Source organism: Nomascus leucogenys, chromosome 9, assembly GCF_006542625.1.
Source record: "Nomascus leucogenys isolate Asia chromosome 9, Asia_NLE_v1, whole genome shotgun sequence".
Taxonomy (NCBI): domain Eukaryota; kingdom Metazoa; phylum Chordata; class Mammalia; order Primates; family Hylobatidae; genus Nomascus; species Nomascus leucogenys.
In genome coordinates, this window is record NC_044389.1 from 69,613,555 (window position 1) to 69,627,152 (window position 13,598).

Sequence of the window (13,598 nt, forward strand, 5' to 3'; positions counted from 1 at the left end):
CTTTTGCAGGCAAATGAAAACTTTGCTACCTCCTCAATAGTTTTATAAATTCCTCTTGGCCTGTATATTCCTCTCTCAGGTACATTAAAGATGAATGGGAAGTTATCAGAAGAGAGAACAGAAGATACAGACTGCGGTTGTTCACCTTTACCTGAGTATTTTACTGAGGTAACAATAATATCTAAACAACCTAGGATATGACAGCTTGTTAGAATTATGGGTTTAACCCAGAAGGTGAAATAATCAGAGATTATTTCCTGTTTTACTCAAAAATTAAATTTAGGCGGAAAACGGAGATTAATTTCATGTGTTACATTAAAATGTCATCCTATCGTAGTGAAAGAATCATTACACAAATTTTCTCAAATTAAAAAAATAGAAAAAAACAATTAGTTTTCAAAAATGTAATGCTAAACTTTCTAAATTATTCTTTAAAACCTTAAAACTTAGGATCTTCTGGGATATTAGGCTAAGGAAAAGCATGAAATAGTAGATAAATTATATTTAAGGTTCTTCAAACTCAGCATCACCCTATATATACAAATCTGACCTTGCTTAATATTCTGGGATAATTCTCCTCATTATCCTTCTTAGTCTTCCTACTTCATATCTTCAAAATTACCAAAACTGTGCTGGTTTGAACGTTCTTACACTAGTTATCATGCATGCTTATACTTACACACAATCTCATACATACATGACTGTTCATTAAATATTTACAAATAATGTGTATATATACAAGGAAGCTTATGGCTGATAAGTATGTATTTCTCAAGCTACAAGAATAATCATACAAATATTAGATATCTCAAAATATGGCATTCGCTAGTGGTTTTTCTTAAGATGCTCTTTCATATAATCAGAATATTAATAATTACAGTAAAATAGGCTCTAGAAAAGATTTTCTGAACATTTTAAGTCATGACTTTATCACATTTTTATTAATATTTAATAGTAACATTAAAATGCCCCTTAAAATGTATGTTGTAATGTCTTTTAACTAAGAAAATAAAAATCTTTAATTGCCATTTCAGAAATGTGATGTAGGCTGGGTGCGTTGGCTCATGGCGGTAATCCGAGCACTTTTGGAAGGCCGAGGAGGGCAGATCACTTGAGGTCAGGAGTTCAAGACCAGCCTGGCCAACATGGTGAAACCCTGTCTCTGCCAAAAATATAAAAAATTAGCCAGATGTGGTGGCATGCGCCTGTATTCCCAGCCCATCAGGAGGCTGAGGCAGGAGAATCACTTGAACCCAGGAGGCAGAGGTTGCAGTGAGCAGAGATCATGCCATTGCACTCCAGCCTGGGCAATGGAGCCAGGCTCAGTCTCAAAAAAAAAAAAAAGTCATGTCACATGCTTTTTCTTTTAAAAAAGTAAGGAAAGCTTATTAATATAGATTCTGATTTATACTGAGCTATAACTGTTTTATGGCAGAAAACTTCTTTCAAGTTATCTTTTTTTTATTATTTTCATTATGAAAATATTACATCCTTATTGTAAAAAAGTTTCCAACAGAATCTTCAAAACTATAAGTCCCAGCCAGGCATGATGGCTCACGCCTGTAATCCCAGCACTCTGGGAGGCCAAGGTAGGTGGATCACCTGAGGTTGAGAGTTCAAGACCAGCCTGGCCAACGTGGAGAAACCCTGTCTCTACTAAAAATACAAAATTAGCCAGGCAAGGTGATGCATGCCTGTAATCCCAGCTACTCGGGAGGCTGAGGCAGGAGAATTGCTTGAACCTAGGAGGCGGAGGTTGCGGTGAGCCGAAATCACGCCATTGCCCTCCAGCCTGGGCAACAAGAGCAAGATTCTGTCTCAAAAAAACAAAAAAAAGTCCCTTTTTAAAAACATATTGATCTTATTCATCTGAGGTAGCTATTGTTAAAAATTTTGATTTCTACCTTTCCACTGTGCATATGAAAACATAAATATTTGTATACATACATAATTTTTTAATATACATTTTATCACATGGTTCTGAATTTGGTGTTCACTTAACAAATTAATCATTACCCTCTTTCCATGTGAGACGTATAAATTTGCCTCATACTTTTTAAAGCCTTCCTATTATTTTATTGTAAGGTTATATCATAATTTATTAAATTGGCCATCTGTTTATGAATTTTAGATTTCTTATTTATCAATAAGAGGAAACAAATTATTAGGAACTATATAATTGTCTTGCCACTGAAGCACAGATAGATCCTGCAAATACATGCATTGAGAATACATTTTGGGCTAGGTATATTAAATTAGTGCTTCCTGAATAAATGGGACTTCTGCTTTAGAATCTGTTTTAAATAATGGTAAACAAAGCAAAGAAAGTGAGAGAACAAATTTAGGAAAGGAGTAACAGGGATCTTACATTAAAACATTTAAAAATTTTATTTGTATCTAATTCTAGAAACACATTTAAATCACTATGACAATTATATTCATAAGCAGACAAATTTAAAATTTGCAAATATGACTAATCTCTCCTAGCTGGAAAGAAGACCCAAGCTAGTATTCTGGAAAAGTTTTCAGTTTCATCTTGTATTTCTAGAATATTACCTACGTTTTAGAACTGGCTAGTTTTAAGAATTATTTAGAACTTCTGATAATAATCTTTTGTAAGTGCTTGAAATCACCCTAAACAAATTGTATATTATTTACTGAATTGGTTCTAACAGTATATTCTGTAACTTTAGAAGTTTTATCATGTGCCAAAAGTTAAGATGCTAACCACTGGTATTACAAAAGTATAGGAATATCTTCTTATAGAAGAAAGATTATACCTCTGATAGCTATTTATACATTCATTGTATTTCTCATTCAGTATTGTAATTGTCTGTACTCTTTTGTACCTCTTAGTGAAGTACTTTAGGTCAATGGCTGTGTCTTATTTAAGAATGAAAGAATGAATGCTAATCGTATACATTACTATAAATTATTGTCTACAGTTTCAAAACCATTCAGCTATTGAACTCATCTGACTAATTTTGCTGGGGATAATAGGGTAAGAAGAGGTGTTAGGGTTTCTGTCCTAAATTTGCTTGTCCAGTCTAGTAGTCAACTTGAGAGAAGTACACATGTAAATAAGTAAATGTAATTTTTAAAAAGCTATAGAAACATATTCTGTTAAATGTTTATATGGAGTTCAGTGGGACCTACAAAGAATGGGGGAAATGGTAGGGGCTACACAGGAGTAGGTGGATAAAGTTATTAAAGCTTTCTAAAGAATTAGCATCTTAAAGGTGTTTGATAGTTAAGCTAGGAAAGAGCATTCCATACATACTGTGGAGCTACTTTAGCAGAGGAATGAAGGCATAGATGAGCCTGGAACATTCAGGACACTAAGTCATTGTGAGTAGGGTATCACAGGGTGTCTTGAAAGCTAAACCTAAAAAGATAGGCAAGGTATTAGTTCATGAAGTGACTTACATGCCATGCCAAGGAATTTGATCTTTCCACATCTCTTGCCACTGAAATGGATCAATATGCTTTCTAATTCTGGTTATTTTTTAATGGTTTTAATTTCTTCAAACATATTCTTCTTATATAGTGTTTTTAATTTCTTAAGCAAAAACAAGGCAAAAACTTTTAGTGACTCTCCATCACCTGAGGATAATCCTGCTTGACTGGTTGGATCTCAGGACTGGCTTTATGGGCATTCAACCAGTGCAATCACACAGAACCCTGTGCTTGTAAGAGCCTCCTACTTCTAATATGCTATAGTGCTCTGCTGTCACCAACTTGAAGTTCTTAATAAGTTTTTAACAAGAGATCACTTATTTGCATGTGGCTCCTGGCACTACAAATTAGGTAGTTCGTCCTAGATCCAGGAGATATCTCCTGTACTCTCAAGTTGCTGGATCTGGATTCCTTGAGCACTAGGATTGTAAAATAACCTTCAAAGGGGATGACCATGATAAAAAAAAAATATTAAATATATTCAGTGAGGCAGTACCACAGCTGCCTCCTCTTCCAAAGGTCCTTCAGTCCATAGTGACAAGAAACTGAAGGCCAATCTTCTTAACCCAACCCTCCCCCATACACAAGTGAACTTTACAAAAATAGTGGTAATTGATTAATACAGGTATCACTGTAGCTTATTTCTTTTTTTTTTTTTTTTAGCAACAGCAAGATTTATTATGAAGGGCAAAAGAACAAAGCTTCCACAGTGTGGAAGGGGACCCAAGCAGGTTGCCCCACTGTAACTTATTTCTAATTGAGCCTTACATCACCATTTTCATTTAATAATTGTATTATTAAAATTTTCATATATATAACAGCACTTGACTCTTATAAAAGGCTTTGTACTTTCTAAAATCATTATACACATACTATATTCTTAGACCAGGATTGTAATGGGGAATAAGAAATCCAAATGACTTTAGTTGGAAAAAAATTTTAATCCAGACTAAAATGAGCAGCTTCTCAAAAGAGATGAGTTTCCTTTTAGTTGACAGTGGATTAAAACCTTTTTTCTTCTACTGTAGAAGTTCTACATTTACATCAACTAAATTGAAATTATAGGGCAATTTAATTATGGTACTTTTTAACTTTACAAAGTCTGTAACTGAAAGGTCATATTACAGGTGTCATTTTTATTAAATGGATGAAATAACCTATGTCGCAGACATAAGTGTATGTGGGCACACAGTGGTGAACAGATTGACATGATTCCTGCCTTGGTAGAGCTTAATGATGGAGAGGAAAGGAAAAAAAATCAAACACACAAATAAATATGTAATTACAAGTTGTGTTAAGGTCTGTGAAGTTTATTTGTTGTTTTTAAGTGACACACACACACACACACACACAAAGAATAACCAAGGAAACTTGCTTTAGATTGGGTGTATAGAAAACATCTTCAGGAGGAGAAGACACAATGTTGAATTTTTTAGTAAGAATTCACCATCAGAAGGGCTTTGTGGTAGGAAGAAATGAGTGATTTTGAAGAACTAAAAGACCCATGAATTTGAAGCCTACTGGGTAAAGGGGAGATTATAAAAGTAGACAGGGGCCAGATAATTCAGGGCCTTCAAGGGAATTTCCTATTTGTTAAGAAAATTTGTCCTGATAAAGATTCAATTGTATAATTTACTAACCATTTAAGAATACAATTTGGAGATGGTCGCCTCCAAAATGGCCAAATAGGAACAGCTCCAGTCTGCCACTCCCAACGAGATCGATGCAGAAGACGGGTGATTTCTGCATTTCCAACTGAGGTGCCTGGTTCATCTCAATGGGACTCATTGGATAGTGGGTGCAGCCTACGGAGGGCAAGCTGAAGCAGGGTGGGGCATCGCCTCACACGGGAAGCACAAGGGGTCGGGGGATTTCCCTTTCCTAGCCAAGCAAAGCTGTGACAGACTGTACCTGGAGAAATGGTACACCCCTGACCAAATACTGCTTTTCCCACAGTCCCAGCAACCAGCAGACCAGGAGATACCCTCCCATGTCTGGCTCGGCGGGTCCCATGCCCATGGAGCCTTGCTCACTGCCAGCGCAGCAGTCTGAGATCAACCTGTGACACTGCAGCTTGACTGGTGCAGGGCATCCACCATTGCTGAGGCTTGAGTAGCTCACAGTGTAAACAAAGTGGCCAGGAAGCTCGAACAGGGCAGAGCCCACTGCAACTCAGCAAGGCCTACTGCCTCTCTAGATTCCACCTCTGGCGGCAGGGCAGAGCAGAACAAAAGGAAGCAAACAGCTTCTCCAGACTTAAATGTCCCTGTCTGACAGCTCTGAAGAGAGCAATAGTTCTCCCAGCATGGCGTTCGAACTCTGAGAACGGACAGACTGCCTCCTCAAGCGGGTCCCTAATTCCCATGTAGCCTGACTGGGAGACACCTCCCAGTAGGGGCCGACAGACACCCCAAACAGGCGGGTGCCCCCCTGGGACGAAGCTTCCAGAGGAAGGATCAGGCAGCAATATTTGCTCTTCTGCAGCCTCCGCTGGTGATACCCAGGCAAACAGGGTCTGGAGTGGATCTCCAGCAAACTCCAACAGACCTGCAGCTGAGGGGCCTGTTAGAAGGGAAACTAACAAACAGAAAGGAATAGCATCAACATCAACAAAAAGGACATCCACACCAAAACCCTATCTGTAGGTCACCAACATCTAAGACCAAAGATAGATAAAACCACAAAGATGGGGAGAAACCAGAGCAGAAAAGCAGAAAATTCCAAAAACCAGAGCGCCTCTTCTCCTCCAAAGGATCACAGCTCCTTGCCAGCAAGGGAACAAAACTGGACAGAGAATGAGTTTGACGAGTTGACAGAAATAGGCTTCAGAAGGTCAGTAATAACAAACTTTTCCAAGCAAAAGGAGCATGTTCTAACACATCGCAAGAAAGCTAAAAACCTTGAAAAAAAGGTTAGATGAATGGCTAAGTAGACTAAACAGTGTAGAGAAGACCTTAAATGACCTGATGAAGCTGAAAACCACAGCACGAGAACTTCGTGACACATGCGCAAGCTTCAATCGCCGATTTGATCAAGTAGAAGAAAGGATATCAGTGATTGAAGATCAAATTAATGAAATAAAGCAAGAAGACAAGATTAGAGAAAAAAGAATGAAAAGAAATGAACAAACACTCCTAGGAATATGGGACTATGTGAAAAGACCAAATCTACATTTGATTGGTATACTGGAAAGGACAGGGAGAATGGAACCAAGTTGGAAAACACTCTGCAGGATATTATCTAGGAGAACTTTGCTAACCTAGCAAGGCAGGCCAACATTCAAATTCAGGAAATACAGAGAACACCACAAAGATACTCCTTGAGAAGAGCAACCCCAAGACACATAATTGTCAGATTCACCAAGGGTGAAATGAAGGAAAAAATGTTAAGGGCAGCCAGAGAGAAAGGTCAGGTTACTCACAAAGGGAAGCCCATCAGAATAACAGCGATCTCTCAGCAGAAACCCTACAAGCCAGAAGAGAGTGGAGGCCAATATTCAACATTCTTAAAGAAAAGAATTTTCAACTCAGAGTCTCATATCCAGCCAAACTAAGCTTCGTAAGTGAAGAAGAAATAAAATCCTTTGCAGACAAGCAAATGCTGACAGATTTTGTCACCACCAGGCCTGCCTAACAAGAGCTCCTGAAGGAAGCACTAAACATGGAAAGGAACAACCAGTACCAGCCACTGCAAAAACATGCCAAGTGGTAAAGACTATTGACTCTGTAAAGAAACTGCATCAATTAACAGGCAAAATCACCAGCTAACATCATAATGACAGGATCAAATTCACACATAACAATATTAACCTTAAATATGTATGGGCTAAATGCCCCAATTAAAAGACACAGACTGGCAAATTGGATAAAGAGTCAAGACCCATCAGTGTGCTGTATTCAGGAGAACCATCTCACATGCAGAGAAACACATAGGCTCAAAATAAAGGGATGGAGGAAGATCTGCCAAGCAAATGGAAAACAAAGGCAGAGGTTGCAATCCTAGTCTCTGATAAAACAGACTTTAAACCAACAAAGATCAAAAAAGACAAGGCCACTACATAATGGTAAAGGGATCAATTCAACAAGAAGAGCTAACTATCCTAAATATATATGCACCCAATACAGGAGCACCCAGATTCATGAAGCAAGTCTTTAGAGACCTACAAAGAGACTTGGACTCCTACACAATAATAATGGGAGACTTCAACACCCCACTGTCAATATTAGACAGGTCAACAAGACAGAAGGTTAACAGGGATATCCAGGACTTGAACTCAGCTCTGTACCAAGTGGACATAATAGATATTTACAGAACTCTCCACCCCAAATCAACAGAATATACATTCTTCTCAGCACCACATCACACTTATTCTAAAATTGACCACATAATTGGAAGTAAAACACTACTCAGCAAATGTAAAAGAACATAAATTATAACAAACTGTCTCAGACCACAGTGCAATCAAATTAGAACTACTCAGGATTAATAAACTCACTCAAAACCACACAACTACATGGAAACTGAACAACCTGCTCCTGAATGACTACTGGGTAAATAACAAAATGAAGGCAGAAATAAAGACGTTCTTTGAAACCAATGAGAACAAAGACACAACATACCAGAATCTCTGGGACACATTTAAAGCAGTGTGTAGAGGGAAATTTGTAGCACTAAATGCCCACAAGAGAAAGCAGGAAAAATCTAAAATTGACACCCTAACATCACAATGAAAAGAACTAGAGAAGCAAGAGCAACCACATTCAAAAGCTAGCAGAAGGCAAGAAATAACTAAGATCAGAGCAGAACTGAAGGAGATAGAGACACAAAAAAACCTTTAAAAAATCAATGAATCCAGGATCTAGTTTTTTTAAAAGATCAACAAAATAGACTGCTAGCAAGACTAATAAAGAAGAAAAGAGAAAAAAATCAAATAGACACAATAAAAAATGATAAAGGGGATATCACCACCAATCCCACAGAAATACAAACTGCCATCAGAGAATACCGTAAACACCTCTATGCAAATAAACTAGAAAATCTAGAAGAAATTGATAAATTCCTGGACACATACACCCTCCCAAGACTAAACCAGGAAGAAGTTGAATCTCTGAATAGACCAATAACAGGCTCTGAAATTGAGGCAATAATTAATAGCCTACCAACAAAAAAGAGTCCAGGACCAGATGGATTTACAGTTGAATTCTACCAGAGGTACAAAGAGGAACTGGTACCATTCCTTCTGAAACTATTCCAATCAATAGAAAAAGATGGAATCCTCCCTAACTCATTTCATGAGGCTAGCATCATTCTGACACCAAAGCTTGGCAGAGACACAACAAAAAAATAGGAATTTTAGGCCAATATCCCTGGTGAATATTGATGTGAAAATCCTCAATAAAATACTGGCAAACCGAATCCAGCAGCACATCAAAAAGCTTATCCACCATGATCAAGTCAGCTTCATCCCTGGGATGCAAGGGTGGTTCAACATATGCAAATCAATAAACATAATCCATCACATAAAGAGAACCAACAACAAAAGCCACATGATTATCTCAATAGATGCAGAAAAGGCCTTCAACAAAATTGAGCAGCCCTTCATACTAAAAACTCTCAATAAACTAGGTATCAATGGAACCTACCTCAAAATAATAAATGCTATTTATGACAAACCCACAGCCAATATCATACTGAATGGGCAAAAGCTGGAAGCATTCCCTTTGAAAATCGGCACAAGACAAGGATGACCTCTCTCACCACTCCTATTCAACACAATATTGGAAGTTCTGGCTAGGGCAATCAGGCGAGAGAAAGAAATAAAGGGTGTTCAATTAGGAAAAGAAGAAGTCAAATTGTCTCTTTGCAGATGACATGATTGTATATTTAGAAATCCTCATCATCTCAGCCCAAAATCTCCTTAAGCTGATAAGCAACTTCAGCAAAGTCTCAGGATACAAAATCAATGTGCAAAAATCACAAGCATTCATATACACCAACAGTAGACAGAGAGCCAAATCATGCGTGAACTCCCATTCACAATTACTACAAAGAAAATAAAACACTTAGGAATCCAACTTACAAGGGATGTAAAGGACCTCTTCAAGCAGAACTACAAACCACTGCTCAACGAAATAAAAGAGGACACAAACAAATGGAAGAACATTCCATGCTCATGGATAGGAAGAATCAATGTCGTGAAAATGGCCATACTGCCCAAGGTAATTTATAGATTCAATGCTGTCCCCATCAAGCTACCACTGACTTTATTCCCAGAATTGGAAAAAACTACTTTAAAGTTCATATGGAACCCAAAAAGAGCCCTCATAGTGAAGACAATCCTAAGCAAAAAGAACAAAGCTGGAGGCATCACACTACCTGACTTCAAACTATACTACAAGGCTACAGTAACCAAAGCAGCATGGTACTGGTACCAAAACAGATATATAGACTGATGGAACAGAACAGAGGCCTTAGAAATAATACTACCCATCTACAACCATCTGATCTTTGACAAACCTGACAAAAACAAGCAATGGGGAAAGGATTCCCTATTTAATAAATGGTGCTGGGAAAACTGGCTAACCATATGTAGAAAGCTGAAACTGTATCCCTTCCTTACACCGTATACAAAAATTAACTCAAGATGGATTAAAGACTTAAATGTAATACCTAACACCATAAAAACCCTAGAAGAAAACCTAGGCATTACCATTCAGGACATAGGCATGGGCAAAGACTTCATGATTAAAACAACAAAAGCAATGGCAACAAAAGCCAAAATTGACAAATGGGATCTAATTAAAGAGCTTCTGCATGGCAAAAGAAACTATCATTAGAGTGAACAGGCAACCTACCAAATGGGAGAAAACTTTTGCAATCTACCCATCTGACAAAGGACTAATATCCTGAATCTACAAATAACTTAAACAAATTTACAAGAAAAAAACAATTCCATCAAAAAGTGGGCAAAGGATATGAACAGACACTTCTCAAAAGAAGACATTTATGCAGCCAACAGACATATGAAAAAATGCTCATCATCACTGGTCATCAGAGAAATGCAAATCAAAACCACAATGAGATACCATCTCACGCCAGTTAGAATGGCAGTCATTAAAAAGTCAGGAAACAACAGATGCTGGAGAGGTTGTGGAGAAATAGGAACGCTTTTACACTGTTGGTGGGAGCGTAAAGTAGTTCAACCTTTGTGAAAGACAGTGTGGCAATTCCTCAAGGATCTAGAACTAGAAATACCATTTGACCCAGTGATCACATTACTGGGCATATACCCAAAGGATTATAAATCACATTACCATAAAGACACATGCACACGCATGTTTATTGCAGCACTGTTCACAATAGCAAAGACATGAAACCAACCCAAATGTCCATCAATTATAGACTGAATAAAGAAAATGTGGCACATATACACCTTGGAATACTATGTAGCCATAAAACAGGATGAGTTCATGTCCTTTGCGCAGACATGGATGAAGCTGGAAACCATCATTCTAAGCAAACTATCACAAGGACAGAAAACCAAACACTACATGTTCTCACTCATAGGTGGGAGTTGAACAATGAGAACACATGGACACAGTGCGTGGAATGTCACACACCAGGGCCTGTTGGGGGGTGGCGGGCTGGGGGAGGGATAGCATTAGGAGAAATACCTAATGTAAATGATGAGTTGATGGGTACAGCAAACCAACAAGGCACATGTATACCTACGTAACAAACCTGCATGTTGTGCACACGTACCCTAGAACTTAAAAGTATAATAGAAAAAATAATACAATTTGGCATCTCTTTCTAATTGTAGCAAACTGCTCCTGCTGCAGTATTTGGATCTCTGAAATACACCATACTCAGTTAAAGTATGAGTTGATTAATCTTTAATGATAAAGGGGCAATATATTATAATTTAACATGTTTGAAACTACTAAGATTTTCTTGAAGCTTTTTTTAGATTTTAAAATTGAAGTAGAAAAGCATATACCAAATGTGCATATCTAAATAATCATTAATTCACACTTTCATCTTTTTTCGTCTTTAACTCTTTCCTATTAATATTTTTAATATAAGAAATGAAGGCCAGGCTGGCTTCAGTGGCTCACACCTGTAATCCCAACACTTTGGGAGGCTGAGGCAGGAGAGTAGCTCAAGCCTAGGAGTTTAAGACCAGCCTGGGCACCATAGTGAGATCCCATCTCTACAGAAAAAAAAAATTTTAATTAGCTGGGCATGGTGGCATGCACCTGTGGTCCCTAGCTACTCAGGAGGCTGAAGGGGGAGGATTGCTTGAGCCCAAGAGTTTGAGGTTACAGTGAGTCATGATTGTACCACTGGACTCTAGCCCAGACAGCAGACTCCATCTCTTTAAAAAAATGAAAAGCCAAGATGAGTGTGAAGATACCTAAGTGGGAGCAGCAAAGACTGTTGGGCCACTGATGCCTCAGCCACTGTTTGGAGTGTATTAATTGAATGTCATATGTGTCTTTGTAATATAAGGATGAACAATAACAGTAAATATAGGAAATAACTAACAGGAAAAAAATAGTATGCGATTTTTTTTGTTACAATGGGCTGATTTGATTCTTATTTATTTTTATTGTAGGCTACCAAAATGAATGGCTGTGAAGAATATTGTGAAGAAAAAGTAAAAAGTGAAAGGTAAGAAAATAATTTTCAAAGTATCCATAATGCTTCTATCTATTTATCTATCTATCTATCTATCTATCTATCTATCTATAAATGCTCTGAAGATTTCTATTTGTTTTCCAGTATAAAATAAGCATTGTTGAGTAAATTATGAAACTATGGTTGAATATTAAGAATTTTTAAAATTTTCGGGCCAGGTGTGATGGCTCATGCCTGTAATCCCAGTGCTTTGGGAGGCTGAGGCGGGCGGATCACTTGAGGTCAGGAGTTCGAGACTAGCCTGGCCAACATGGTGAAACCCCATTCTCTACTAAAAATACAAAAACCCAGGCATGGTGTCTCATGCCTATAATCCCAGCACTTTGGGTGGCTGAGATGGGCAGATCACTTGAGGCCAGGAGTTGGAGACCAGCCTGGCCAACATGGTGAAACCCCGCCTCTACTAAAAATATAAAAATTAGCTGGGTGTGGTGACACGTGCGTGTAATCCCAGCTACTCAGGAGGCTGAGGCAGGAGAATTGCTGGAACCCAGGAGGTGGATGTTACAGTGAGCCGAGATCGAGCCACTGCACTCCAGCCTGAGCAACAGAGCAAGACTCTGTCTCAAAAAAAAAACAAAAGAAAGAAAAAAAGTTTTAAAATTTTTGTTACCAGGAGGTTCTAGTGACATGTGAAAATGTGTTTATTATACCATTGCTTCAAGAAAGCAATATTCTCTTAACCATGGGAAAAAATGAATGAAAGTGTGACCTAAATGGAAATGTGCCAACAATCATGATAGTGACTGTCTTCTCCTATTGAGTTATAGGTCATTTATTTTTCAGTTTCTATATTTTTCTATACTTTAAAAATTTTTAAATTTTTAATAAGAAAATGAAACCAAAAAAAGTAAGAAAGTTTTTTAAAACCCACAAAAATATGTTTTAAACAATTTCTAATTATAAAGTAAGGTCTTTTTTTACAAAAATATATATGAGGGAAAGGTTTTTTATCTATGAGGGGACTTCAGAAAGTTCATGAAAAAATAGAGTTAAAAGATAAAAATATAAAATACAAACTTTATTAACATAAGCTCCATCAAGTTTAGCACACTTTTATAGGTGATGATACCAGCCATTTAGTTAATCCCTAAAAAACTGAAGGTCCTGCAAATTTAACCATATCAATGCAGTCTTTTTTATATTAACTGAAGAAAAATGCATGCCCTTTACAGATTTTTTGAGATTGAGGTACAAAAAGTCGGAAGGAGCCAATTAAGGACTCTAAGATGGATTCCTAGTAATTTCCCACTGAAGCTCACAAAATTGCCTTGTTTGATGAGAGGAATGAGCAGGAACATTGTCACACAAGGGGAGAACTCTCTAGTGAAGCTTTCCCAGACATTTCATGGATGTAGAGCTTTTTAACCCAGCAAAACAAGTGTTGTCACCCACAGTGAGTTAGAACAGGGGGAAACATCTGTCATAAAAGCAGCGTAATG

At 37.7% G+C, this 13,598-nt stretch overlaps 1 protein-coding gene across 2 annotated transcripts in view; it reads left to right on the forward strand.

Annotated features, from left to right (window-relative positions):
- PTPN13 (protein tyrosine phosphatase non-receptor type 13) overlaps positions 1-13,598 on the forward strand; it is a 219,533-nt gene that overhangs the window by 189,237 nt on the left and 16,698 nt on the right. For both annotated transcript variants that reach the window (XM_012499590.2, XM_003265859.2), the window contains exons 40-41: positions 80-168; positions 12,074-12,129. In XM_012499590.2, coding sequence (XP_012355044.2) covers positions 80-168; positions 12,074-12,129 — 145 coding nt within the window. The remainder of the gene's footprint in view (positions 1-79; positions 169-12,073; positions 12,130-13,598) is intronic.